Raw genomic sequence first — 27,302 nt, 5'->3', positions numbered from 1 at the left:
TACACTTATATCCTATTTATAATACTAATCTTAAATATTTCTCATAATCGACACGAAACCTCTAAATTAACTTTATTCCTTATAAGTATGCGAAATTACTAATAATTAATAAAATATAGATAATATATAATTAGTAAACCCTGAATAAAAGTTTTATATTTTTGTTACTTTTTTTCCATTCATAAAACAAGGAACAGCTAGGAACTTTTTATCACAATACTTCCATCCGTTCAGTATCGTTTTAGTTTTGTTACTGATAAGTTATAATATTATGTTAGATTGTATTATTATCTTAAATTGGATCGCTCAAAAAACTTGAAAATCCTGAAGTCTTACAGTTGTATTAGTTTAAAAAAACTGGTGCAAGTCGATTATCGAATAGTTGTATCAAATGTCATAATTACAAATTTAACAAGTTGCTTTGTTAAAATAAAGACAAGTAAACAAATCAATAATTTTATATCTATGGGCTGCTTCATTTGCTCGTACAGACACTAGTGTAGTAATATTGCATAACCAATGCGCCGCCATACATTTTTAAATCACTTAGGACAATACAAAATATATAATATTATGTATTGCCTACACTAATTAATAGTGTAAAAACAAACATCATAAAACATTTTATTTTCAAAAAGAAAGTTTAAATTGAAATGAATTCTTCAACATTGCATACATATAAACTTATTATAAAAAAAACTGATTTTTATTTTTGATAGAAACATCAATTTCAAAACTTAACGCTAAGGACAACGACAATAATTATTATTAAGGGTAGTAAATAAAAATATATCGCAAATGATGCTTTTGGTAATGAAAATGCCAACACCAAAATCAAGTTGTGATGTTAAAGCTAATAAAAATATATTGTTATTTAATCCAAAAGATAAGTGGATTTTAAATCTTAATGAAGATTCGATTTCACTAGTAACCAAATAGCACTAATAACAATCAGACGTGACCATAATCCGATTAGCTATTCATGTATAAATAAATAATTAACATAAGTATTATGATTAGAACATTGTAAACACGTGCGGCTTCCACATAATATCATTAATTTAATTCACCATTAACCTTTCTCAATAATATTAACTATCATTACTCTCAATTGTTACGCCGGCATAGGTATGATTATACATTATGACGTCAATGGTGGCATATAAATAAGAACTTATATTGTACGTTGAGACACTCGTCGCCCACAAAACGTCATGAAACTGTGTAATCAGTCCTTGATTCAACTCAATTGCAAGTCACATTCTTACAGAGTTATTATAATCATAAATAGTCTTGTAATTAACTTTTTTTATTATTGTTATTATTATGGTATCGAAGACTGGAAAACGAACTATGGTGCCAGTACTTCTCTTAGTCTTGTAATTAACTATACTAAAGAGAAAATACTTAACTCTTAAGGCTATACAAATTTCCATTTTAACAATTTGCATTGGTAAATTTATTATTCGGTAAATATATAAAAAATTATTGAAGATAACAGAATAATATAAATAACAGTTAAGAATAAACATTATTTAACAATATTTCACAGCATCAAAATATTATTCGTATTAGGTTTATTAGGGTTCATATTAAAATGTCTTTAAATTGAATTGTTAGTTTATAAATAAAACAAAAATTGACGCCAAAAACGTCAATTAAATTAAATAACAGTAATAACGTATACATTTTTGTTACACTTAAAAATACTATATTTTTTTTAGTAGAACTGTACTGTAATATTTTTGAATTTTCATCTTTTATGTTACACCTGCGAGTCGAATATGTTATAACTAGGGCTAGGGACTTATAGGAGTTTGCATATTTGTGAATAATCATTCTAAACATAGCCAAGTGATATAGAAATTTGTTTCATTGTACTAGGAGTTTAAAGCAATCATTTTTATTTTGCATATTTTGCATATTCAGCTGTTTTTTCCCTATAAGAGCATATTTTGTTATATTTATATTTTAAGTGCATATTTCACATATTTTATTAAAAAAATACGAAATCGCGTATCAAATAACAAAATATGGGTATCTATTGACGAGACGACCGACGTCGAAGGCCGCTTCGTAGCCAATGTTATTATAGGAGTTTTACGTACTGACGGACCAGGTGAGATTTTTTTGTTAAATACAGAAGAATTAGAAAAGGCAAACCATCAAACTATTTTTAAACTTTTTGATAAATCTATGAATTTATTATGGCCACAAGGCGTACATCATGATAACGTTTTGTTATTTTTGTCGGACGCTGCGCCGTATATGGTGAAATCGGGAAAAGCAATTCAAGCACTTTACTCAAAGATGATTCATGTTACATGTATAGTACATGGATTTCATCGTGTGGCCGAAGAAGTACGTTCATATTTTAACATAGTTGACCAACTTATATCTAGTGTAAAAAAAGTCTTTTTGAAAGCACCAACTCGATCTCGTATATTTAAAAATGAAGCTCCTGACATCCCAATGCCACCACAGCCCATTTTAACTCGTTGGGGAACATGGTTGGATGCAGCTAATTATTATTGTGAAAATTATGAAGTCATAAAAAATATAATAAACAAGTTAGATGAAAATGACGCAAGCAGCATCAAGAAAGCTAAAGATATTTTTAACAACCCAAATTTGAAAGCAAACTTAGCATTTATTTCTTCAAACTATAGTTTTCTTTCAACTTATATTACACGTTTGGAAAAACAAAACATGATGCTTTCTGAGTCTATTTCCATCGTCAAAATTGTTAAAGAAAAACTGCAAAGTCCGCAAGGAGAAAAAGGAAAAGCTATTTACAAAAAATTAGAAAATGTACTATCAAAAAATAAAGGATAAGAAATTATTGAACAAATTTCAAATATTTTAGAAGGCATAGACAATTCTTTGGAAAATCTTGAAGACTTAAATGTAAACGACTTAAAGTACTATAAATTCGCCCCAGTTACTTCTGTTGATGTCGAGCGTTCGTTTTCGAGATACAAAAATTTATTGGCGAACAATCGCCGCTCATTCACTTTTGAAAATATAAGAAAAATTTTAGTGACACAATGCAATTCATTTGGGTAAGATTTATAAAAATATTAAATATGCATTTATATTTGAAATGTTTGTTTTTTTTCTGTTACAGGCAAGTTTAAATAAGAAGCAATCAAAATAATAATTAATAATATATAAGTATATAACTATAATATAAGTTTGTAATATTTTAATATTTTTTCAAAAATTGAAAAATTTTAAGAGCATATTTTATTTAGCATATATGATCAAAATAATAATTAATAATATATAACTATATAAGATTGTAATATTTTAATGTTTTTTTCGAAAATTAAAAAATTTTAAGAGCATATTTTAAGAGCATATATGATCATTTTTAAGTGCATAAATGCATGCATATTTTATTATAACTTATAACTGAACCAATATCTTTCAGTTTTTGATAATATGATTATTCAGGTGATTACCATGTACTACCATATTTATGCAAGGACATGATAAACCATAAGATATAGTACTGGTCCCAATCGAAAGAATGGCCCACCAACAACAGGCAAACAAAATTAGTTGTTTACCATAATTTGGGGGAAACAAAATTTTGGCTGATTAACGAAAACGACATAAAAATGTTATAATAAGCATTAAATTCATATTTTGTTATATTATACATCATCGTATTAAGGTAAGGTAAAAGCCTATATTCTATCCGTCAAATCGTAGTCATACGGTATAAATACAACGGTGTCTACTAACTACGATAACGTCGATAACCATTGATTACAACTCATTTGATTAGGTGAATTTGGATTTTAAATTGGCTTTGTTGGTAAGTTATAATAATTATAAGGCATTTTCCCCGAGAAATAATGATAACCAAACATTTACTATAGGTAACATAATATTATACATACCAATACATTATTGTTTTGAGTGGAGCACTGATGTAGGTATCAAGGGTCATATTATATTAACATCTATTTGTCGGTTTAATAACAATTTCGATGAAAAAATTTTTTTTTAAATAAATTGAAGAAAAACTAGGTGGTAATATGAAAAATTATAGTTATAACTAACTCATCTACAAGCGCAAAATTGCCAGGTAATTATAAACTTTTAACAATAATTTTATACAAATTATTACAAAAGTGATGACTAGAGGTCGAGACTTAGCGCATTTGCATATTCAATCAGAAAATAATAATAAAATAAATCATTTTGGTAAATGGATGTAAGATTGAAAAGTTAAAAGTTCATATTTTAGTAATATTTTGATTTTTTTTCTATAAAGGCAAAACAGAAGTTGCTGAAAATTTCACTAACCTAAATGAAATCACTAAAAAAAAAATAAAAATCTGCTGGATTCCGTGATACTCATACTGCTGAAAATGATTGGTAATACAAATCTGACTGTTGAAACTGAGGTATGTTTGATTGATAAAAAATGACATATTAAACAACTACTCAAATTTACAGCCAAACTTAAATTAAATAAAGATATGCAAATGTCAAATGCGTTTTAAAATGTGAAAACGTGTATACAAATTTTTCTTGCAATGCTTGACACAAACTGCTCTAGTGAAAAATCAATTTCATCGTTGAAAAGAATAAAAAAAATAAACTACGTTGATGAGTGGGCCAACAAAATGTGAAAGCTATAAAAATATCATCAATTACAAATGATAATAAAGCAAATCTGAGTTTTGACTTTGTTATTGACAGGTTTTAAGAACAGTGAGAAAATTTTTTGGACACTTTGATAAAATTTGACTTGAAAACATTTAGTTTTATCTTTGATAATATAAGTATTATTAAAATCAAAAATACAGATTGTTTTTTGAAAAAAGATTACTTTAAAATAAGTACATATAATATTATAAAAATATTTCGTTATGAAGCCTAAAAATATATAGTGTTTTTAGTTGTTGTATTACTATGTTTCGAACAATACAAGTTTATTGAACAATTCAGGGGCACAACATTTTAAATTGTACTTGGACCATGAATTGTTAAATCAGTTATTGTTCTCAACAGACAAATGCATCTTAAATAATCCAACCAAGAAACTCAAGCTTATATAATAGCTGAAATGTGTATACTATAGTAAGTAATATAGGGTGACAACGGCCACACAAACTGGTAGAGGAAAAAATAGATCTGTCCATAAAAAGGTTTTGTTATCGCTGGGTCACAAGTCTATCGTTTCGGTCCGTTAATTAAAGCCCAACATAAACCGTTAAACTGTTAAAACCATTCGTAAACGAATAATAAGACGTGTCCGTGTCCAACCACGCGTATGATAGATACCATAATTGTTCGTCAGCGAGGCTTAATTTAATAATAAAAATAAAGAATAATCTGAGAAAATAATAATACACCTATTATTGTTATTTGGAACAGTCAAAAAAAAAATTGTTTTATTTAAAAATTACAACCAGCTTGAACCAATTTTATTATTTAGGAAAATGATCAATGTATATAATAATATTAATAATTGGGTAGTTATTCTTTTTCATAGAAAATTCTACTATTAAATTTTTACATTTATGCCAATATGAGGATAATATCACAAGTGGTTTTAATCAAAAACGTCCTACGTTATGAACAAAATTATACAAATGTATTCTAATAATATTAACCCTCTTTGGTGTTGAAAATGTATTTATTTATTGTTCGTGGATTGGTATCTATATATTATATATATACATATATATTAGTATAAATGCCACCATCTGAATCTGATGATGGATTTACTCTGTTGATAATTTCGATTTACCCAAACTCTTTTCCAGTTTTGAGCTGCAAATAATATTTTCCATCCTTCGCAGGGCAACATAAAAGCATTCTATAGCCACCAGTAATCATCACGGACAACAGAAATGGCTATAGAGTATTAGATTAAATAAAAAGTCAGATTTAGGTAAGGTTTTGTTCAAACAAATCATGATGTATATGCATATTAAGGGTATAGTAACTATATTGTTTACATGTACAACTCTCTATCACAAGTAACGCTTGCAGGAGATATAAATGAATCATTTATGTTTGTACTCTTTCATATTTTATTTTATCCAAATATTTCTGATTTAATAAAAAAAAAAGTAATATAGTATGCTGTAATATAAGCCTCCAAAATCGGTTCCAATCGGTTGTAGTTTTTTAATCAGCCAAGATAACAGGTCCTACCCTCTGCGATTAAAATTCTATGCGATTCCCCGTGATATTATCAATATGTACAAGGTATATCTATAGTTGTTTAACACGTCAGACAACCAACGTACGTTTTACTAATCGAGGCGGAACTCATTTAATTGATAAATAATGTTCGAGGTCTCGTGTGTTAATAATAATAGTACATATAGGTAACAGGGCGCATAAGCACAGGGTGGCGGCGACCCCCCTCAAACGTGCGTCACCCACAGCGCTCCGCTCCGCCCACCGACCAATGGACAAAAACTTACAGAGTGTTGCGTAGGTAGTATGAGCGCACTGAAATGACGGGCGTATTAAATTATACGATTCAAATATTATTTTCGTTTAGTGGTATCATCGTCATGTACGAATAGTTTAATTTATTTTTCACGATATTATTTAAAAATAATATCTAATGTGTAAAAATGAAAAACGACTTCATCCGGTCATGTTATAACATAATGGTGTATGGTCCGATCGGCCGCCAACACCATACCCTTATCGTGTCATTATATTAGTACGATATGTGTAGACGAAAGCTATAATAATATATATGGGTAACACGTACAATGCACATACAACGATACAACTATATATTATCATAACGACAACAACAACAACAACAACGATAACAGTGGTGAAAAATTACTCACAATGACAATTATATAATATTAATATACTATACATATTATGCTATTGAATTTAATATTATTGTCTTATAGTTGTATATAATAACCACTCTGGTAATCTAAACCGTATTGTCACGAAACACCGCAACAGGTGGCTAAGAACCGAGTATTTTTGATACGAAATTCCAAGCCTGTATCTTGTGCATAATATACCACATATCAATTAAAATGTATAGTATAATGTCCATTTATGATGTTGTGACTTAATATTTTATAATAATATGTATCATAGCGCATAGCATATTATGTAAATATCACTCACCTCTCGCGTCCGGCGACCACTTGCCGACCGACGATTTGGATTAATGAGCGAGTGGCACGTGCTTGTTGACGACGACGACGACGACTGTACCAGCGACACACTGACTGGCGTTCGTTCCCCCCGCGCTGAACACGGCACTGAACGACCCCGTGGCGAACGCGGCGTGCGGACGGTCTTCGCGCCACCCGCGCCGCCCCTCCGGTCGTCGGTCGGTGGTTTTTTTCCGCGCCGCCTGGCGAGACGATCACTCTGGCGCTCTTACCATAACAGTATTGTCGCGAGAAATAATTCGATTGCCAAACATGCATAATATTACTGTGTCCGTAACAGGTATATATTATATATATAGCGTGTCTGTTATAGTTATGCTAAGCCACTGGGGCTCAGATCTGACATACGTGCAATTGCATATTATTATCTCTATTATTAGTTTTAATACTTATAAATAAAATAATAATTATATGATCGGGGCTAGGAGTACCTATGGAATTAGTAAAATATTCATTTCATTTTCTACAAGTTGGGTAGGTATGCGATAAAAATATAGTAAAATATACGCATTGAATTTACCAATATTTTCTACACTATCGTTAAGTGGAGGAGAAGGCATTCATATCAGTGAACTACAGTTTGGCAAGATATAGCATATTATGATAGAGATAAAATAGAGGAAGTAGTTTTGGCAGTAAAGACCCTCGATGGATCGTAAATCTGAATAAAAAAAAAGTTATATAAAGAGGCAATTTCATTGCCGATTTGTGGCCATTGCTAACCAAATCTGTAAAAGCACGCTTCTAAAAAACATACAAATATACATGAGTTCTAGCCCTAAATATGAAGAAGTGACTAAAGAAATTCTAATGAAAAATCTCGACATTTTATAAATTGTAAATTCGAATTTGATTACAAAAAAATTGTTGAATATTTATTTAAATATTTCTGGAAAATTCACAAATTATAGATAGTAGCACATCACTAAATAAATGCATATAAGTTGTATAATATTTGTCAAAAAAATTTAAATTGTATTAAAACTAGCCTGGCCATAGTTTGATTTGTATTTACTTATCTACTATTATCTTAATCATTGAGACTTGTTATACATACATAATATACTGGATGTATAGGAATCAAATTTCCTACATCAGAAAAAACCAGACACAATAATACTGATAGTCATAACTCATAACAACAAAACAATAAAAACCATGTAGTTTTATTACAAATTCAAAATCCTATAAATATTAAATCCGTCTAACTTCCTAGTTTGGTCGACCAAACTAACACTATACTATTATAATATATTCGAAATTACAGAAGTAAAAATAATATTCTATAATCACTATACGATACCAGGCACTGAGATCAGATGAAGTATTTAAATATTTCATAAACAATTTTTTTAATTTGGTATACGAAATTTGTAAACATAATTTTCTGCAGTATTTTTGTTTATTTTAATCTAATGTATGGTAATCTATTGTAAAAAAAAATTAACAAATGCAAAACAGTGGTCCAGTACCTGAAGCTTAATCTATTAAAAATAATAAAATATTACTTACTAGTTACTACGCACTTTATAATACGTTTTCACGTGATGATGATAACACAAGTTTATAATATTATTATTACTTAGGTGCTTGTGAGTCTACTGACCTATCATGCTCTACATTTTATGTTAGAGAGAGAAGAGTTAGCTTAAATTTTATATTTAAACTATCAAAATTTGTCAAAAAGTTCACAAACATTTAGTAAGTTACATAATGATTTAATACTATTATCTTAATTAGTAATCTATAATTTCCAAAAAAAAATAATAGAGCTAACTTGTCCCATTTACAAGTTGACCGCGTATAAATATAATAATCAGCTTCACTTACTTAAAACTTATTGTTAAAATTGAAAAAAAAACATAATGACAATAATGCGATGATTAAGGCGATGTTAAAATATAACTTCTTTGAAAAAATATAATTTATACCTAATCATGAGATAAACATGAACACATATCTTTATACAAAAAACAATATTTAAATAAAACAAACATTTTTGTAAAAGTTAATAATAATGTCTTTTACTATATATGTGTATTATCTAAAATGCCACAATATTAGAACGCCAACTAAACCCATATGACTTTTTCATTATTTTGAAACTATAATAAATTGCATGGACATATAGTCGTAGTATGAATTTATTATGAAAAAATAATGAAGCTTTAGCCTCCGTATGGAGACACTGGCTGTATATTAATAATATGAACCTAACAAATGATGTGCTCCTTTATTCAAATTGGTGTTCTTGTGCTTTCAATAATTTATACATTGTAATTTCGAACATTTAACTCTCCTTCCTCCTTGCCCTCCATTTTATCGTCTTCCGTGTTATGGATTGTTTACTTTTTTTAATGCGTTTCGATAAAAAGTAAAGGCGACACGGCGTTCTGGATAGGCTATTTAGCTACATGTCACACTGTTGCGCGGAATGTGCACATTTTTCGACATCGCGTGATATGGATAGTCATATCATAACCTAATCATTAATTTCTGCGGACTAACATTTGAGTTACGCGCTAGGCTCTTGCGTATGTCGATTATTTAATGTTAAAGAACTATTATTATTTATTGTCAAACTGAAAAATTCTTTCGATAGCGTAAAATCTATATTAGGTACTGTCGAAACAAAAGGGTAAGCCTCAAAGTGTTCTACCGAAAGGTACAAGACACAAGGCTTTATTTAACAATAAAAATAAAGAATATACCGAGAAAATGATAATATACGCATTAAAATATATAAGGGCAAGGGCCGTTATTTTGAACAGTCGGAAAAAAGTCATATTATTTCAACACTACAACCAGCTTGAACCAATTATTATTTAGGAAAACTATCAATCTATTTAATAATATTAGTTATTGGATATTTTTTTATAGATAATTCTATTATTAAATGTTTAAATATATGCCAATATGCGTATCACAGGTGGTTTTAATCAAAAATGTCCTAAGCATGTCGAAACAGACAACCTAGACGGGAGAGCCTTATATTGTGTTACGCGAAGGTACGTGACATAGGTACTGATATTATACACTTATACACCGTTATAATAATAACAATAATAATATTAAATGAACGACGATAACAATGTACATTATAATATAATATTGTATAGTAGGTAGCAGCAGTAATGTGATGCAGATACAGGATAATGTATAAATAGAATAATATAACAGTTTGGCGGAATCCTAAGGGGAAAATCCAACGGAAGCGTGCGCAGATGGCAGATGGACGTATTATTATATTGCATTCGCAGCGCGAATATTATTGTCATAATAATTATTATACGATTAAATGGCACATTGTTTCGCAAAAGCCCGTCTTTGCAATTTAAGTCTCACACAATTATTGTGGGGCTTTTAAAGTCGATCCGCGCGATGTGATATGGTGCTGCAAATAGAGAGCGACTCGAAATTCGGTATACCTACCATAATACCTAATATTATTATCACACTGTATTGGCAAATAATGACGACGTACAATACTATTATTATTATTATTATTATACGTAACGACAGGAAACGACCATGAAAACGCACGATTTCCGGCACCAATGGTCGCGGTACAAGAGATCGCGTATATAAATAATAAATAAAATTCCGTCACGTGTGCTGTGCGAAATCGACTATTTGGGGCGATCGGTGGGCGGACGAATGGCGTTTATAATATCATAATAAATAGTTAAGTACTTACCTCCTACGCGTCGCACGTCATGATGTATATTGCCTGATTTATATTATATGGGCGACGACGGGATCCGAGGGACACCAATTTCCGCACGAGAAGAAAAACAGGAAACGCGGAACTATAGTCGTAGGTACATATAATATATACACGCACCTACAGGTACAGCCTGTCGTATCTATAGCGCTGTATACGCAACAACCATAATATGATTCTTCGATTATATTTTTTCTTTTTTAACGTTTCAGCCGTCTATTTTTCGAATTGGGTTTTAGTGAATTTATTTTTTAATACATAATATATATTTTACACTGAAGTCTAAAGGTACCCACATATAAACTTACCGAGGTGTATAATGGAACATTACATTGCAATCTTATATTGTTACAAGTATAAGCGCAATTAAGCGTCATTGTTTTCCATCGCCTCACTTATACTTGAATTTACATATAACGATAACATGATACTTCAGCTACGTAGTCGTGAGCACGTGAGCTATTCTTTTATATACATTTCTTTTGTCGTCGTAAGTACATTATCAAGCGTCCAAACATATATTATGAAGTAAAACTAAACGAACATTAAATAATATCATATTCATGATTTTTAGTTTGTATTGAATCTGTATAGTATAACCGCCAATTTATTTAAAATTCATTTATACGCAGTTCACATATTATACAAGACTAAGCAAAAGTAAGAAACACTGTCCTTCTCGTTATTGACTTTTCGTGAAAACACAAAAAATGCCATTTTCTTCTAGAGATCTCCTAGACTATCTGCATACGAATCCCATGTAAATTTCAATAATATAATCCTTAAGGCCTTTATATTATTTCATACACGGCTGAACTAAATATTGTAACAAAGAGCACTGCATCTGAAACACGCTTGTTACAACCATATGTCCATATTGAATACGACAAAAACTGATAAAATATTACTTTTATTATTGTAATTAGATAATTTTCATCAATATTGGTTTAAGAAGTTAGAAATTTTGTTGCAGCATAATAAACTTAGTTTAGCAGTAGTAGTGTCGCACTACAGTATTAGTAGTATGATAGACGTAGATATAGTAGTAGTATAATACCCACTGTAGTACACTAGTACCTACCTAGAAACAATCAGTAAAACTCATAACAAATAATCGCCTCCTAGTTACACTTACAGCCAACAAGTTGACAACAATACAGCTGAACTTGATCACTCAATATGCCATCCTTGTGTACCTACTGCTACTGTGCTAATCAATTTGAGGTAGGTACCCGCTATCTACAATGTCATTGATCATCAGTATTTTTCTACTTGATCTTGTGGATTTTTATCCTACCAAACTGTATAATCATAGTAATGGAATTATTATGAAAAATATCTATCAAATTAGTTAATTAAAGAGTATTACTTCTGTTCTTTGTGATGTTCTAATGAACGACTGTTAATCGAGAGGAGTAATATAATTAAATAGTAATTTTTGGTAATGACTATAACCACAACATTAATTATAACAAATTTGAATACCTAACGATGCTTCTTCAAATGTATTAATGTAGGTAACTATAAAGTTACTTATATAAGAAAAAAGAACAAAAAATATGCAAATGCATACAGCTCTACTCCCCATAAGTGGTAAATTTTTTTATGCATTAAACAAAATATAACAATAATTTAATTGGGGACATATTTCAATTGGTTTTATTATTTTTTCTTCAGAACTCTAATTAACTCTAATTGTTGGTCAATTATTAATTGACCAATATGCAATAATTGCTAACATGAGCATGTATAAGACACATTTACCTGTAATGTTGCTTTTCAAAGTTCAAAACTCATGATAAGTAAAAAAAATTACCACTGTCCAATATACAGCACAAAATGAAGAAATGACAAGTGATCAACCTTTTAAATTCTATTTAACTTGTTAAACCAACAATTGTGTTTTAAATATTCAAATAATAAACTCGTTATTAAATCATTTATTGCAATTCAAAACATTAAAATATTACGTGTTAAGTACAATTAAAAAATATAAAAATAAACTCTTAAATAAGTATACCTGTTCATTCAACCTATATGAATTTACATATGTATTATATATATTATTTATTTTAATTTTGGATATAGTTACTTTTAATAGACTGCATATTTTGTAATAGCTGGTCATTATGTATCTGTAAATTTATCATAAAATAAAATAGCACAACATTAATATATATTACAAAAATATAATAAAAGGTGGTTCCATTCTTTAAAAAAATGATTACTTGCTTATCATCTGAATTATTATTTTAATTTATATAGTAAAAATGATAAGACAATAGAAAAAAAATTACAATTCATTGAAAATAAGCTAATTGAAACCACCTGAATTATTAAAAAATAGTAAATATCATAATATACCTTAACAAACTCTTTTGTTTCCTCAATGAGTTGAGCATGTTTTTTCAAAGAGTCAGAGGCTTTTGTAAAGATGTACTTTTTTTCCTCCTCCATTTCACAAATTCTGAAAAAAAATACAAAATAAGTTGAATAATATTATCTTAAACGAGTAGGTAAGAATTTTAAACAATCAAACAACTATACTTACTGCTGACATAAATTGTTTTTTTCCTCAGTTTTGATTTTAACCTCAGTATTATCGAGATTAATACTTTTCATTTCAGCTTGAATCTCGTATAACCTATTTTCATGCTCTTGTTTTTCCTAAAGTAATAGTAATCATTGAATACATAATGTAATAAATTAAAAATTAAAATTAAAAAATAAAATATATAGTTCTAATTGTAGTATTGGAGTTAAGGCAGTGCGGTGGTGAACTATCTTTTTTTATTGAGGGCCATCAAAAAAAAAATTCTGGGCAGGCCAAGATTTTAACTTTTTCTTTTTCTTTAATAATTTATTTTATTGTAGGCACATCTTAACAAAAAACCGGATTGTTAAAAATAATATAAATGAAATGGGAAATATTTATTTATATTAAATTTTACAAACGTTACATTTTTAGTAATTTATTTTTAAATTTTAAAGGTTGATAAATTATCAAGGGCCATTTTTACCTCTGATGTAGTGGGTACTCATTATGGATACTTCCGATATTATACTACAATCAAATAATAAGACTATTTTTAAACATAACCAAATAGTTATTCAAACAATCAAATAAACTTAAAACTGTTTCAATTGTTCAGTTTATACACAGTTTTGACTATTGACGAGGTTGAATAGTTCAAATATGATTGGACCAATTAAATTGAGTTATTCATAGTCACTGGTTGAAAGTGATGCCTTATAGATACCATCTACATTATTTTCCTTCAAGAGTATTTTATTCTATGCATGTATAATTGCATACATAAATTAATATATCTATTAAATAGGAGTATGGAGTGACTAAGTTAAGCTTGGATTTAGTTTCTCAAAAATGTTATGTTTGTTTGACAATTGTATTCTACTGTTTCCTTAATTTCTTCAGGATCAGGGTTGGATGTCATAGGAAAAAAAGACAATACTAAAAATTTCTAACTTTCAATTGAGCTAATTATCTGGAGACTAGAAAGATTTACAGGATTGATTAATTTAATTTTTGCCTTCCTGACAATGAAACATACCTAATAACCACTTAAAAATATTAAAATAATATTTACCTCAAACTGACGATTAGTGATTTCTAACAAACGTTTTTTATCAGCATCACGTTCAGGATCTAATTTTTCTGCTATTTTCTTCAATCTGTTAAACTCCAGCTCTGCCTAAAATCGCAATATATTTCATAGGTACACCGTACACATAAAAATTTGTTAGCCGTAAACTTATTTTAATTAATTTTATTACTTACTGAATCTAGTTCTATTCGTATAGAAGCCATTTTGTGTTCAACTTCTTTCAATTTTTCAACATTTTTGTTTTTTAAACTTTTCAGTAATTCATCAATTTCTTTCAAAGATTCTCTTATGTGTAAAGCAAGCACATTCTTATCCGCTATTGCGTTTTCAAGTTCAGGTACTACAACAATATTTTCTGCACACAGTTTATTGTACTGTACGAATAATTTGTCCAGCTAAATAATAAAAAGTTAAAAGTTTATAATCAAGGTAATTACAGTAATTAAATTAATAATGTTACGAGACCGAAATTCAAATAAATGATGAAATACAAACAAATTAAAAGAAAATACAAACATTGATGAAACATAAATATAATGTAATATGTTCATGAAAATAACTATTTAAAAGTAAACAAAATAAATTGTGTTTAATCATAGATTCTGAGCAAAATAAAATATTTGTAAGCAACAATTATTATTACACAATAAAATGCCAATGAATAGCTTCTTTACTATGGTTGAAAGTTCAATTAAATACAACTTATCAAATAGGTAATACTTTTTGGGAAAGGTTTACTAAAGAAGTTTTTTTTTTTTTTTAATTGATCCTGAGCCCGGCAACTGTGGCCATTAGCTATTAGTAGGTACTGTAGGTTTTTGGAACGGTAGGGGGAACACGTGTGTGTTTGTTTTGGCAGAATTTCGAATGGGGCACCCGTAGGTTTCTGCCATGCCCCGGGGGTGGGGGATGGCAGCACTTGCTCTCCGGTCACCGCGACTTGTCCGGAGAAAAATGCCGCCCGGTGGCCGAGGATCGAACCGCGACCGGCTGCGTCGCAGCGGAAGAGTCAGACCACTCGGTCACCTCGTCCCCCTAAAGAAGTTTATTAACAATACTAACTTTTAATCTAACATCAACAACATTTAAATCTTCAGAGTACACTATATTTGAGTATTCTTCTAAACAATTTGTTTCATAGTGTATGTCTTGTTTCAGATTAATTATATCTTCTTCGATATTTTTTTTATCATCTTGAGTAATCTGTTGACCATTAATACAATTTTTGACTGCATTCAATTCCCTTTGTAAGTTTTCAATATCTTTTTCTAAACAATATTTCAAATAATAATATAAGTATAACAAAGATGAATTAACAGGGTTTAGTATTTGACATCAACTATAATACAAATATAAATTTTTCATGATCAACATAGAAAAGAATACAACACTCTAACTCATATAATAGTAAACTTAGGCTACCACCAATTTCTATCTAGTTTGGTCAGAACACAATTTTACGAATTACATACATCAACATTCATTTACTTCTCACACAGTAACACAACTCGTATAAAATTGCTACATGAAATGCCTAAATATTACTCTTTAAAACATGTCAACGCTCCAGCCATCTTAAGCAAATTCAACATTATAAATTACAACAATTATGTTTAAAATTATAATAGGTATATTTTAAAAAAAAATGTGTTGCCATTATACTCTGTATAATAAATATATAAGATAATAGGATTGAATTTAATACCTTGAAAAACAAGTTCATCTTTTTTCTTTGAAATATATTCCTGTACTTCTCCATGACATGTTTGTAAATCTTTGATATATTTTTTTGAGTTCACCATATCTTTTTGTAATGCAACTTTCATAGCTTTCATTTCCTAAAAAACAAACAAATTTTAATTGTTACATATTCTTTTGATATTTAAAAAAAAATAAACATAATTTCACAAATGACAGCTTGCATCAATATCTTCCATTAAAAATTAATAGGCCAATAATAATTTAATAATATCAAATAGTGAAGTAATTGACCTATTACCATGTGTACAGTTTCCATATTGCAAGTCATGCGTAAAAAAAATTTGCTGAGTTAAAATTGTTTGACCTGTCGTGTATCATTCAATTTCAGTTTTTTTAGTACAATAGGTATACTCAAAAAATGTTATGATATTATATTAAGGAAGTTAGAAAGTTAATACAGATAAAAAAGAAATAACACATTGTAGAAGGTTAATAAATATATTTAAACGTTAGTAAGTTATAATTTATAATCTCAATGTAAGCTACTTTTTGTCATTTTAATTTTTAAATACAATTACTATTTTAGGTGATTAAATTATTATTATTATTATTAACAATTAATAATATTTATTTAACTATATACCTCCAATTTTTGTTCTTCAGTAAGGTCATTTAGTGAATCTAGCTCTTCTTTATGACTATTAACTTCTGCCTCTAGATTAATCAATGCTTCTTCATCAATACCAAGTGTTTTTTCTAAATAAAATAAGAAAGAATATAGTATAACAATTACAACATAAGATAGAATAACATTAACACACTATAATTGTCCAGCAAGAGCTCTTCCTGTTTCTTCAGGAATTCTTGATCTGTTGGTTTATTAGATCCTCTACTCTCAACTTGATATGAATTTAATAAAAACGGCAAGTACATCTATAAACAAAATTTATAATTATTAAATATAAAATTATTAAAAATGTATTTTTATAATATATCAAATGAACAATAAATGTTTTATATAAACTAGAATTATAAAAGTCTATAATCAATAAAATAAATACTACATTAATAAAAAACAATTTAAGTTGCATGACTACACATATTACATTTTTAGATGATTTCAAATATTATTTAAGTTTACTTTTAAAACTTAAAATAAGATTGTAACATATACCTTAAATTCCACTGTTTGTTCATAATCTTCATCTTCAGACTCGTCTGGATCAAGAATTGTTGGATACAATGTATCCATTACATTGAATCGATTTTGAGTTTCACATAATTCTACTAACCAAAGAAGTAAACCAACAACTTGTGGAAAGGAATGGCTAGCATTTACTACACAGACATTAATAAAAGGAAAATAAATCATTTAAATGTATCCATATTTAAAGATTCAATAAATAGAAATTAGTGATATACCAATGATGATAAAATTATGGTTTATACTTTATACTTAAAAAACATAGACATAATTAATCAAGTTCCTATTATAACTATTTACTGCACTAAATTTATATTTTACTAACATAAATTTACTCAAACACTGAACATAATCTGAACATAATCAAATATGCTTGTTTTAATTTAAAAAATGTACACAAATTTTTTTTTTCCTTTGAAAATTAGATGACATTGAGTAATTGAATAATTAAATTATTAAATAATTAATTCATTACATTACTATAAGCCGCCACTATTCCTGCTTTAGTTAAACTACATACAGCTCTTATCTGAATAAGTAGTTATTAATTAAAAGCTAAGATCTGTTATTTATTTAATGGAAATGTATAGTAATGAGGGTGTCAAAGTAATTCTCAAGAAGTTCCAGCAACACCGTAGACACCGCAAGCAAAAAAATGGTGTAACTATCTGACTTATAGTTAAATTATTTTAAATTTTAATATAAATGAACAACAAATATTAAGTATTAAATATTACCAGTAATAAGCCAAGATTTATCCACTTTTCCTTTATAATAGTACTTTTTCATTATTTTGGGTAATTCTTCCATGTATTTGCTTTTATTTAATACTTGATTTCGGTCTAGCTTATGTAATAAATACTCGCACATATCAGTAAACATAGTAGTTGTCATTGGCTTCATGCTACCATTGTTCAGAATGTGACTTGCATTAGGAGCAGTCAAAAAATAGTTTTGAATCTAAAAACAAAAATACTTAAATAGTATCAAATAAAGCTTATTTTAATTATATTACATATTATACTATAAAAATTACAGAAGTTAACAAATATAACATACATAAGTATGTTACATAAAGATAATACATTGTAAATAAATAATAAGAAATAAGTCCAAAAATATAAAAAAAGTAATAATAAAATGAGCTATACCTAGTGTCATGAGAAAAATTGATCATCCTTATGAAGAGGTCTCACTCGCATTTGCTGTCTCTGTCGTAAAAATGTGTGACATAGCTAATGTACAATTAGCAGTTTATGTTTAGCTTAATCAGTATCAAATAATAAAGTGATTTAAGTATCAATATTATCAAATTACAAGGTAACAAGATTGTCTGTGGTGTTTTTCCAAGCAATAAATAAGTGTGTAAAATATAACAAATTTAAAAATGCTTATAACTCCCTTCAAAATTAAAATATCAAAAAAAAAAACATAGCACATAAAATATTCTTACCTTTATATTTGATAATAGGTCAATATATAGTCACAATTCTACTATTAAAATAAATATGAACTGCTTAGCATACATTTGCTATGTTACACATTTCAGCACTTGTAAGACAAAGACAATAAATTTGGGTGAAGTCTTCTTAGGACTTTATTTTACACTTATTTAAAGTTAGATTTTGGCACATTCAAAACCCAAAGTTCAGCACATAATCAAAATATGCAAATAAGTAGTTATCTCGTGGGACAGAATAAAAAGAAATATTAAATTAGTAATTAACTAATTAGTACTTTATGTATAGCTGTTTGTTGAAAGTCTTTTTCAGTCAACGGTCGCACTTCTTTTCTATTCTTAAGCACACCACCATAGTTACTATAACGTGATTCAGAGCTTAACCTTCGATTTCTACAAAAATATTAATTTGTATTATATGATATATTTATTAATTTGAATTTAAAAATTAGTGAATAATATAGTTACTTGTAACTAGAATTTATTCCAGGTAAATTTGGATTTAGTCCAGGCGTAACACATGGTGTAGAGGCAACTAAATTAATACCAGTAATATTCATGGATGTAGTTGCACGAACTAAAGTATTTCTCTGTTGGTTGGCTGGTTTCTTCACTGTTGATGACCACTGTTTTGGATCATGTGCAGATAAATTGTCTGATGATGCAGATCTTTTTTTTGCTGAGAATCCAGGTTTCAAAAGTAAAGATTTTTTTTCCATACCACGACTTTCTCGACGACTCAATCTATTTTTAAATAAATTAGTTGCTTTAAAAATTCCATTGCTAACTTGCTTCACAATAATGCATTGTAAAATAGTTATGTTAATGGAATCAATAAATACTTTATATCATTGCCATCAAATGAATTCTGCCGTCCAAATGTACCAAAAGTGTTTCGCCCAGCTGCTGACGAACGTCTTCCAAAAGATGCCTTCTTCATTATTTTGTGTTTTAATCTAACAGTAATACAAACAAACAATTAATGCCATTTTTATAAATTATAGTAACAGTTATAACATATTATATTACATTTTCAATAGGTATTTTATAAATAACAACATATTAAGTATATTATGACGACAGTAATAATGCTTTAAATCGTTTATAAATAATGCAATTTCCATAATTATGGGATTATAAACTATAAAATACAACTTTAGTCATTCCAAGATAGGTTCATAATTTATGAACACATGAATTGTACTACCTTTCGAACAAAATTAAAATAAACACAAATAGTAAATACGCAATAAATATCGAAAATGAAGTTATAGTACATTTGAATTTTTTACTGATATGAGTTACCTACGTCTGTAACTCCAAACTCTGTAATTTAAAAATCTAACAGTAATTTATACTTTGTACTTACTAATTTGTATAGACTGATATTTTCATATTCCACAATATAAAATAACCGAAAGATATAACAAGTAACCAGAAGCAGAACGTCCAGTACTCAAGACACCATAGAAAAGTAAGTATAAACAGTAGAAATACAGAATGTCACAACTCACAAGTCACAATACAAAAACAAAAAACGGTTAATAATTTGTATCACATTATTATTATCACCAGAAAATAAACGGTTAATATCAAAAATATCATGGAAGAAATAAATAATATGCGCGGCAAGGTGTATTGATACCGGTGCATAGATAAAGGACAACTTAACCTATAGTTAATGGTATTCATGACAAATTAAATTTGTCATGCTGGTAATGCATATTGCATTTATATTTTATTGGTGTACTTGCTCAATCGTATTAAAGTAATGCGTATTCGTCAAAAAACAAATATTTTTTCTTTAGAATCCTTATATTATGATAAGAACTAGACAAAGCTGCGTTCGGGTATACCGTATACACCGACAGTTTCTATTTAGAGTAAATTATGAAGTTATTTATAAATTGCTTGGATTAATAATAATTATGGTCGATAATATTTTTATTTATTTATTTCGTCCCTAAAATAATACTTGCGATTATATTACACTTAAATGCGATAATATTATGAGGACTTAGAAATTAGTACACAGTCAATATACCTAGTATAAATGTATAACAATTTATAAATAACCATTACTAATAAGTTCTCATTTGAAAAAAAATAGTTTGTATCGACACAGGACAAACCCTATAGAGTATAGAGTATAGAACGTAAATACAATTCTCAGGAATAACGATACATATTTTTCTTTATTTCAAAAAGATAAATCAATCAGGTGGAAACATCATAATAATATTATCACAATTGATTAGTGAACCGGAATGTTATTATACGAACGTATTTTATTGCATTCTATTATTTTTTTTTTATATAGAACTTGTTTTAGTTATTTACATGCACATAAGTTCACTCATAGTTAACTGTTATCACGGGTGAACAGTGTTTCAAAAAATTGGTAGTTACTACTTACTAGTTTCATCTTGCTGTAAGAATTAAGTAGATAACTTTGCTTGTTATAGGTATTAGGTGCTTATATATGGTATTTATGCATGTAATGCCATGTATGTATGGTATAATATACATGGGACCCATTTCTATTAGTAAGCACTAAGCAGTAAGTGAGCCCTGATTATACCTACCTAATTTAGCGGTAGGAAAAATGGACTCGGTGCACGTCCTAACTCAAGCATAGATTTACATGCTGCCAATGAATCCAGCTTGATATTCTATAATAACTTCCTTTATTTATGACTTCTCTACTTCAGTCTATATTGAGTGGGATATTTGATAAAACCTAATATGAAGTATTGAGTAATGAAATATTGAAATCCGTTAAAATTTTACTGTACGTCTGTACATAAGAATTGTTTTTTTGTTTTAATTTCGTAAATTATACGTTAAAAATGTTTATAAATATTATAAATGCATTGCATTTGCTTATAAAAAAACTCTTTGGTTTACATCGTGGTTTTACGTTCATTTGAATTAGTAAAAAAAAATAGTTGAGCACACTAATTAATGAAAATGAAACAAAATCTTTAAATCTAGAGGGGGTTTCCCCCATTAGAACAGTGGTCGGCAACGCGCGGCCCTCGAGCTTTGCACGCAAGTATGCAACTCATATACCAATATTGTACGTAGGCCGGGAGTAAAAAAAAAATAAATAAAAACCACAAACTACCTATATACTGTGGACTGGAAACAGTGGATTAAAACATTGTTACCATATTAGACACTATGTAGAATTAATATACCTAACCTAATACTAATAATTATGAACTTAAATACACCAAATTTGATATGAGCATATGACTGTACGTTTTTGTTGAGAATAAGTGATAAAGAATAAGTATATTCAAATTGTGGGCCGTGAAAAATGTATATTTATTTTTTGACCCTTGACATAAAAAAGGTTGCCGACCCCTGAATTAGAATACAGTAAATGTTTGCAACCAGTCATTTATTTGACACTTCACCTGGATTTGGCCTAGGAAAATTTGTCTTTGAAACATAGTAGTTTTTATTCTAAAACAGTTGGTGCAATACTTAAGAGGTAAGGGCTGTATGGGCAAATCGTGGATAGAAAATACTACTTTACATATTACATATCTTTGTATCTTATATGGCAGTATAAATAATATTAGATGTTAATATTTGCTAAACCAATAATCTAAAGGAATACCAACAATTTGTTCATCTCTGTAGGAAATTGGACATTACTAGGTTTTTTATGAGTAATTAAATTATAAAATACTAAAATTAAAATCAATAAACACCTAGATTTTCTAATACAAAGTAGTGTGTTATTAGTACTCTTTCTCAGTGGTAGATGGTGTTAAGTACATATTAAATATAAATATTTTTTAATAATTAATCAAATTAATTTGTTATTTCTGCAGTAGAATGAGTTATGTTGGCTATCATCGTAATTTACATAATGTTATATTTTATATTATTCAATATCTAATTTAAGAACTCAACACCTTCAACACAAGCAGCTGTTTAAAGGTCCCCACTCACTGCTGTAATGGCGGTAAAATTCTTCTATGTTGGCGGTGCCGCCACAATGGCAGTAAATTGTCTGGACTCTTACAGCTGCAGTCTGTGTGAAGCTTTAAGAAGGTATGACAATTATTGTATGAATGTAATTGTAATTTTTCATGTTTGATTTCAATAAACGACAACAATTAGAATTTAGGAAATAATCAAATTCAATGCTGAGTATAAGACTTGGGTAAAAAATGTAAATCATTGTGTTAATTTATTATAACACTGAACAATAATAGACCAATAAACAATGATTAGGTAACAAAATTAATTTAATTTATGAGAATACATTTACAATTAAATTAAGTAGTGGAAAAAAATCACACCATCTTATTGATAAATTAGATTCAAGTATAAATTGTTTTAAAGAAGTTAATAGCAACTATTAATATTTAATATGTAATTCATATAAAACAACATACTCGAGGGGACTTGGTGAACAAGATCATCATTATGATGACCAGTTCTCCTCAGAAATTTTAACAAATCACTGCATCCATTAGTCTGTTGGTACACATTCCCTAATCAACCTGGTAGTATTCGTGTTCGTATCTGCATGTACCATCTTTAATCTAATAAAATAAAAGTTGGATATAATATTACTCAATCAGAATTGAAACAAATAACGTTAAAAAAAAAACCAAGAAATTACCGAGAGATCATTTATAAGCTGTTGAAATTCTACTAACTAATTATTAACAATAATCAGCATTCCTGGCATTCCTGTAAAAAAATACATACAATACAATTTTAAATTACAACACAAAAACAATTACATAACAACTATACAACATATTATTTTTCATGCCAAAGTTACTCTTCTAGTGATATTGAACAATAAGAATGGCACATGCGATGGTACAATAACTATTAAAAACACAACATAGTATAAATATTTTAAGTAATAATTATTTAAACTAGTCTCATAATTATTTTATATCAAACAGTGGTTAGGAAAAAATAGAAGGGAGATGTAAATGTGTAAAAACAATGAGAGTACCGAAATATTTAAATGTCTTATTGATTAGGATATAATTAAGAGTACACATAAAAACATGCTAAATAAGAAATAGAAGAGGAACTCTATTCCCCCTCAATTCAGCATGATACTAAGGAAATTATTTCAACAATACAAAGGTTGTCAGTTAGTATGTTGAGATTATGAACCATAGTAAATATGACAAAAGGTGATAGATACTATTAGATAAATGAAGGAAATAAAGCAATTGTCTTTTAATAAAAAAAGAATTACGAATGAAATGGTTACATTCCTGGTAAAACTAAAAAATTCTAGTACAAAATGTGTTTTTTAGCATTTTCTAACATAATTGTGGGTGTTGACAACATTTTCAATCCAAAGACATCATAACTGCAACTAGGGTAAAATTCTAGGGAGACTGAGATCCCCCTAGCTTTAACATTGAATAACGCCCATTCCTAATTATTGTCTTTCACAGTAACATGCGTATTAATATATAACTTACTAATCGCCGTAGTCGTAATCTTCTCATTCTTTTTACTCTTGCTTGTGTTTGTTTAAATGTGTACTTTTTAGCCGCATCTTGATGCCTACCAAAATTATAACAAATAAAAAGATATTTAATAGTATCGGACAGTGTCATAAGAAAAGTTTTCAATTAAAAAAAAACAATAAAATTATTCTTGAATGAATTAAAATGTTTAAAATAAAATACTCTTAGCTAAATGCAATAATACAACAATTAGAAGTAGAGGTGGGTCAAACTGTTTAAAGTTCAACAAATCAAACCTATCTTCGGTGTTTTGTTTAAATTCAAGTCAAATCTACTTTTAAAAAACCAAACCAAACTTAAACAAAAAATTAAAAAATTCATAATTTATCATGACTTAGAAAAAAAATGTTAACCTAATAACCACCTACTAACTATACAAAATATAAATTATCAAATAAAAATCAATTTACTTAGTTATTTCACTGTTATAAATACTCCGAACAGACTGTGTTCTAACCGGATCAAGACATCTTTCACCGAGAGCATCTCTCAATAATGATACATTCATGTCAATTACTAAAGGCTCATGATTATGAGGAGTCATAATTGTAATTCGATTATCTGTCTCGTCTCGACTGACTGTTGCTGTACCATAACACATCGGGCGGCTTGGATTTCTCTGTCGCTCACATATTAATGTAATTGTACTGATTAGAAACTTTTTTTTATAATATTTATAACCAGCATTATCAACATATATTTTTGTGTTGCGTTGAACGCCGGGGAGAATTCGGTATACTGTTGGTTCTTCAAAATTGACTTGTTCATCAGGAAAATCTTCTTCATCAGGAAAATCTTCTACACCTTCATCATCATCTATATTAATGACTGGTAAGGCATAATCATGGTCTACTATTTGGTATGGAAACTTGACTCCTTCAAAATTATAATTATGGTCAACCAAATGCTGATTTTGACTATCCATATTTGTGTAGTTATTTAACCTATAACTGAAACACTAAACAAATTTGAAAAATTATTAAATAAAAACATAAATATAAATAATTATAAATTAGTTGCCAATAATTTATTGCAGGAAATACTAAATGGATTCAAAAGTAAAATTGATTAATAAGATGAGTTGTGAACCAGGAATTAACAATGAAGTCAAAATATTTATATCTTAAGGTGGCCTACCAAATAGTATAAAAAAGTAAAAATACAGTGAAAAGAAATTGAGCATTTAACAATAATTGGTTTCATACACAAAATCTACTAAGTCCAACTTCAAATCTTTAAACTACAACAAAAAATTTAAATCAGTGCAAAACAGGATTAAATCTGCTGCCTGGTATGATTAATTCTTCAAATCTATTATAAATTAATTTTAAGTCTCTCTTTGGTCTACCGAACACCCCGCTCAATTTCTAATTCTAATATGCTATACTAATATCTACCAATTACGTACCTGATGAATTAGTTCGAAGAATTACACTATCAGCCAATAAGTTCTTCATTTATGTCATTCACTATGTTTTTGTATTTAATATTGTGTTTAACATTTCAGATTGGTTACAACACCAAAGTGCAAATTATTCCTTCAAAACTATCACAAACCTGATGTGCGATAACCAATCACATCACAACATCTGAAACAAATTTAATATAAATTAAGAAATAAAAAATTAATTAGGTACATAAAATGAACATAATATAATAATATAAAAAGTTTTTCTGTGATTTTTATGCATATGTAATTGAGGGATTGTAATTAGATAAATAATAAGAGACACGTTTACTATGTTTTTAATTGAGACCTTTTAATTTAATTTAAAATTATACTGTTTAGCACTAAATATTTACGACAGCATCATACTTTTTGTACATGGTCAACACTAAATTCTTAATACATAAAATACTGAAATATATCATACAAAAACTTTTATAGTAAATTCTACAATGCAAAAAATAATATCTGCGTTGAGTTTAATTTTATTTAGTACATCACTTACCATATATAGTGAATGTGTATTTTTACTTTGAACTTAACTTGTATGATCACAACCAAAATAATATTAAGTACAAAATATTATACCAGATAATTGATTTGGATAAAATTTGTAGGTTTTCGTAGTATCATGATATAAAAAACAATGCATCTATCACAAACATAAATTAACTATTAGTTGTTTCAAATAAGAAGGTATGTCAAGAAACTTATCGCCAACATTGGTATTATTTTTAAGTTCAAGTTCTCACAATGAACAGATTATTAAAATAATATTATACTGTTTACATAAGTTCTGCTCTGTTCAAATACACAAACCTGGCTCCGTAGTTCCTACAGACTTCAAACCGTTGTCTAAACCCGTGCTTCTGACTACTTCATTCTTCTTATCAGCTATAACTGTTATCGGGGGCAGATCTGTAAATATCACGTTAACCCATAGACTCTATAATTTATATTATAGAGTCTATGGTAAAATCACGATGTAGATAAAATTTTTTTCTTTTTTGGTTGAGCATCAAGCCATCAACTACACAGGTTATTAGCTTTACGTTTTCAAGCGTTACATTTTAAAATTGACGGTTATATGCTATTCTACAATTTAATATTTTTTTAGTATAGAATTATGTTTTGAAAATTTGAAAATGGACCGATTGGCGATTGCATCGTACAGGTTGTCTGGGATGTTGAACAACCTTGTAGATAATATTATCAACACCGTGGACAAAATGATAATATAACACCACGGATGTATAATACACACATAGATAATAAAGATCTTGTTACGCCGTTACGGAATACGGACGCTCGCTTGACGAAGCAAAGACGCAAAGTATAAACATGTCAAAACCTGTGTATTACTGACAATTGAAAAATCTATTTAATTTATCATGATTTACTGATTTAGGCTTGAGTCCACGGTCTTAGA

The 27,302-nt window shown here is 28.5% G+C and overlaps 3 protein-coding genes across 5 annotated transcripts in view; all 3 read right to left on the bottom strand.

The window, feature by feature from the left end:
• The window catches only part of LOC111030602 (thyrostimulin alpha-2 subunit), a 53,127-nt gene extending 45,856 nt beyond the window's left edge, over positions 1 to 7,271 (bottom strand). The window contains exon 1 of the mRNA XM_022310173.1: positions 7,138 to 7,271. The gene's annotated coding sequence lies outside the window, so the exon portion shown is untranslated. The remainder of the gene's footprint in view (positions 1 to 7,137) is intronic.
• Positions 7,272 to 12,831: 5,560 nt separating this feature from the next.
• Positions 12,832 to 20,447, bottom strand: LOC111030595 (kinetochore protein NDC80 homolog). The gene is made up of 15 exons (XM_022310163.1): positions 20,271 to 20,447; positions 19,744 to 19,857; positions 19,370 to 19,645; positions 19,180 to 19,294; positions 18,180 to 18,402; positions 17,413 to 17,576; positions 17,060 to 17,171; positions 16,882 to 16,994; positions 16,243 to 16,375; positions 15,600 to 15,805; positions 14,711 to 14,932; positions 14,520 to 14,624; positions 13,463 to 13,578; positions 13,276 to 13,378; positions 12,832 to 13,046 (listed from the first exon to the last, which is right to left on the bottom strand). The coding sequence occupies exons 2-15, from the start codon at positions 19,839 to 19,841 to the stop codon at positions 12,984 to 12,986; spliced, it is 2,049 nt and encodes a 682-aa protein (XP_022165855.1). The 5' UTR covers positions 19,842 to 19,857; positions 20,271 to 20,447; the 3' UTR covers positions 12,832 to 12,983.
• Positions 20,448 to 21,785: 1,338 nt separating this feature from the next.
• On the bottom strand, positions 21,786 to 27,007 carry LOC111030596. 3 transcript variants are annotated; one of them, XM_022310166.1, is made up of 8 exons: positions 26,693 to 27,007; positions 26,379 to 26,525; positions 25,835 to 26,015; positions 24,837 to 25,384; positions 24,379 to 24,463; positions 23,547 to 23,617; positions 23,317 to 23,466; positions 21,786 to 22,959 (listed from the first exon to the last, which is right to left on the bottom strand). In XM_022310166.1, the coding sequence occupies exons 4-6, from the start codon at positions 25,349 to 25,351 to the stop codon at positions 23,600 to 23,602; spliced, it is 618 nt and encodes a 205-aa protein (XP_022165858.1). In that variant the 5' UTR covers positions 25,352 to 25,384; positions 25,835 to 26,015; positions 26,379 to 26,525; positions 26,693 to 27,007; the 3' UTR covers positions 21,786 to 22,959; positions 23,317 to 23,466; positions 23,547 to 23,599. The 3 variants fall into 3 exon arrangements, with proteins under 3 accessions (XP_022165858.1, XP_022165856.1, XP_022165857.1); XM_022310164.1 differs by lacking the exon at positions 21,786 to 22,959 and having other exon boundaries at positions 22,983 to 23,466; XM_022310165.1 differs by lacking the exon at positions 21,786 to 22,959 and having other exon boundaries at positions 22,983 to 23,466; positions 26,379 to 27,007.
• Between the last annotated feature and the right edge of the window lie 295 nt (positions 27,008 to 27,302).

Source organism: Myzus persicae, unplaced genomic scaffold (genome assembly GCF_001856785.1).
Source record: "Myzus persicae strain clone G006 unplaced genomic scaffold, MPER_G0061.0, whole genome shotgun sequence".
NCBI lineage: Eukaryota > Metazoa > Arthropoda > Insecta > Hemiptera > Aphididae > Myzus > Myzus persicae.
The sequence above is the reverse complement of the archived record's forward strand: the minus strand, read 5'-3'. Positions and strand labels throughout refer to the sequence as shown.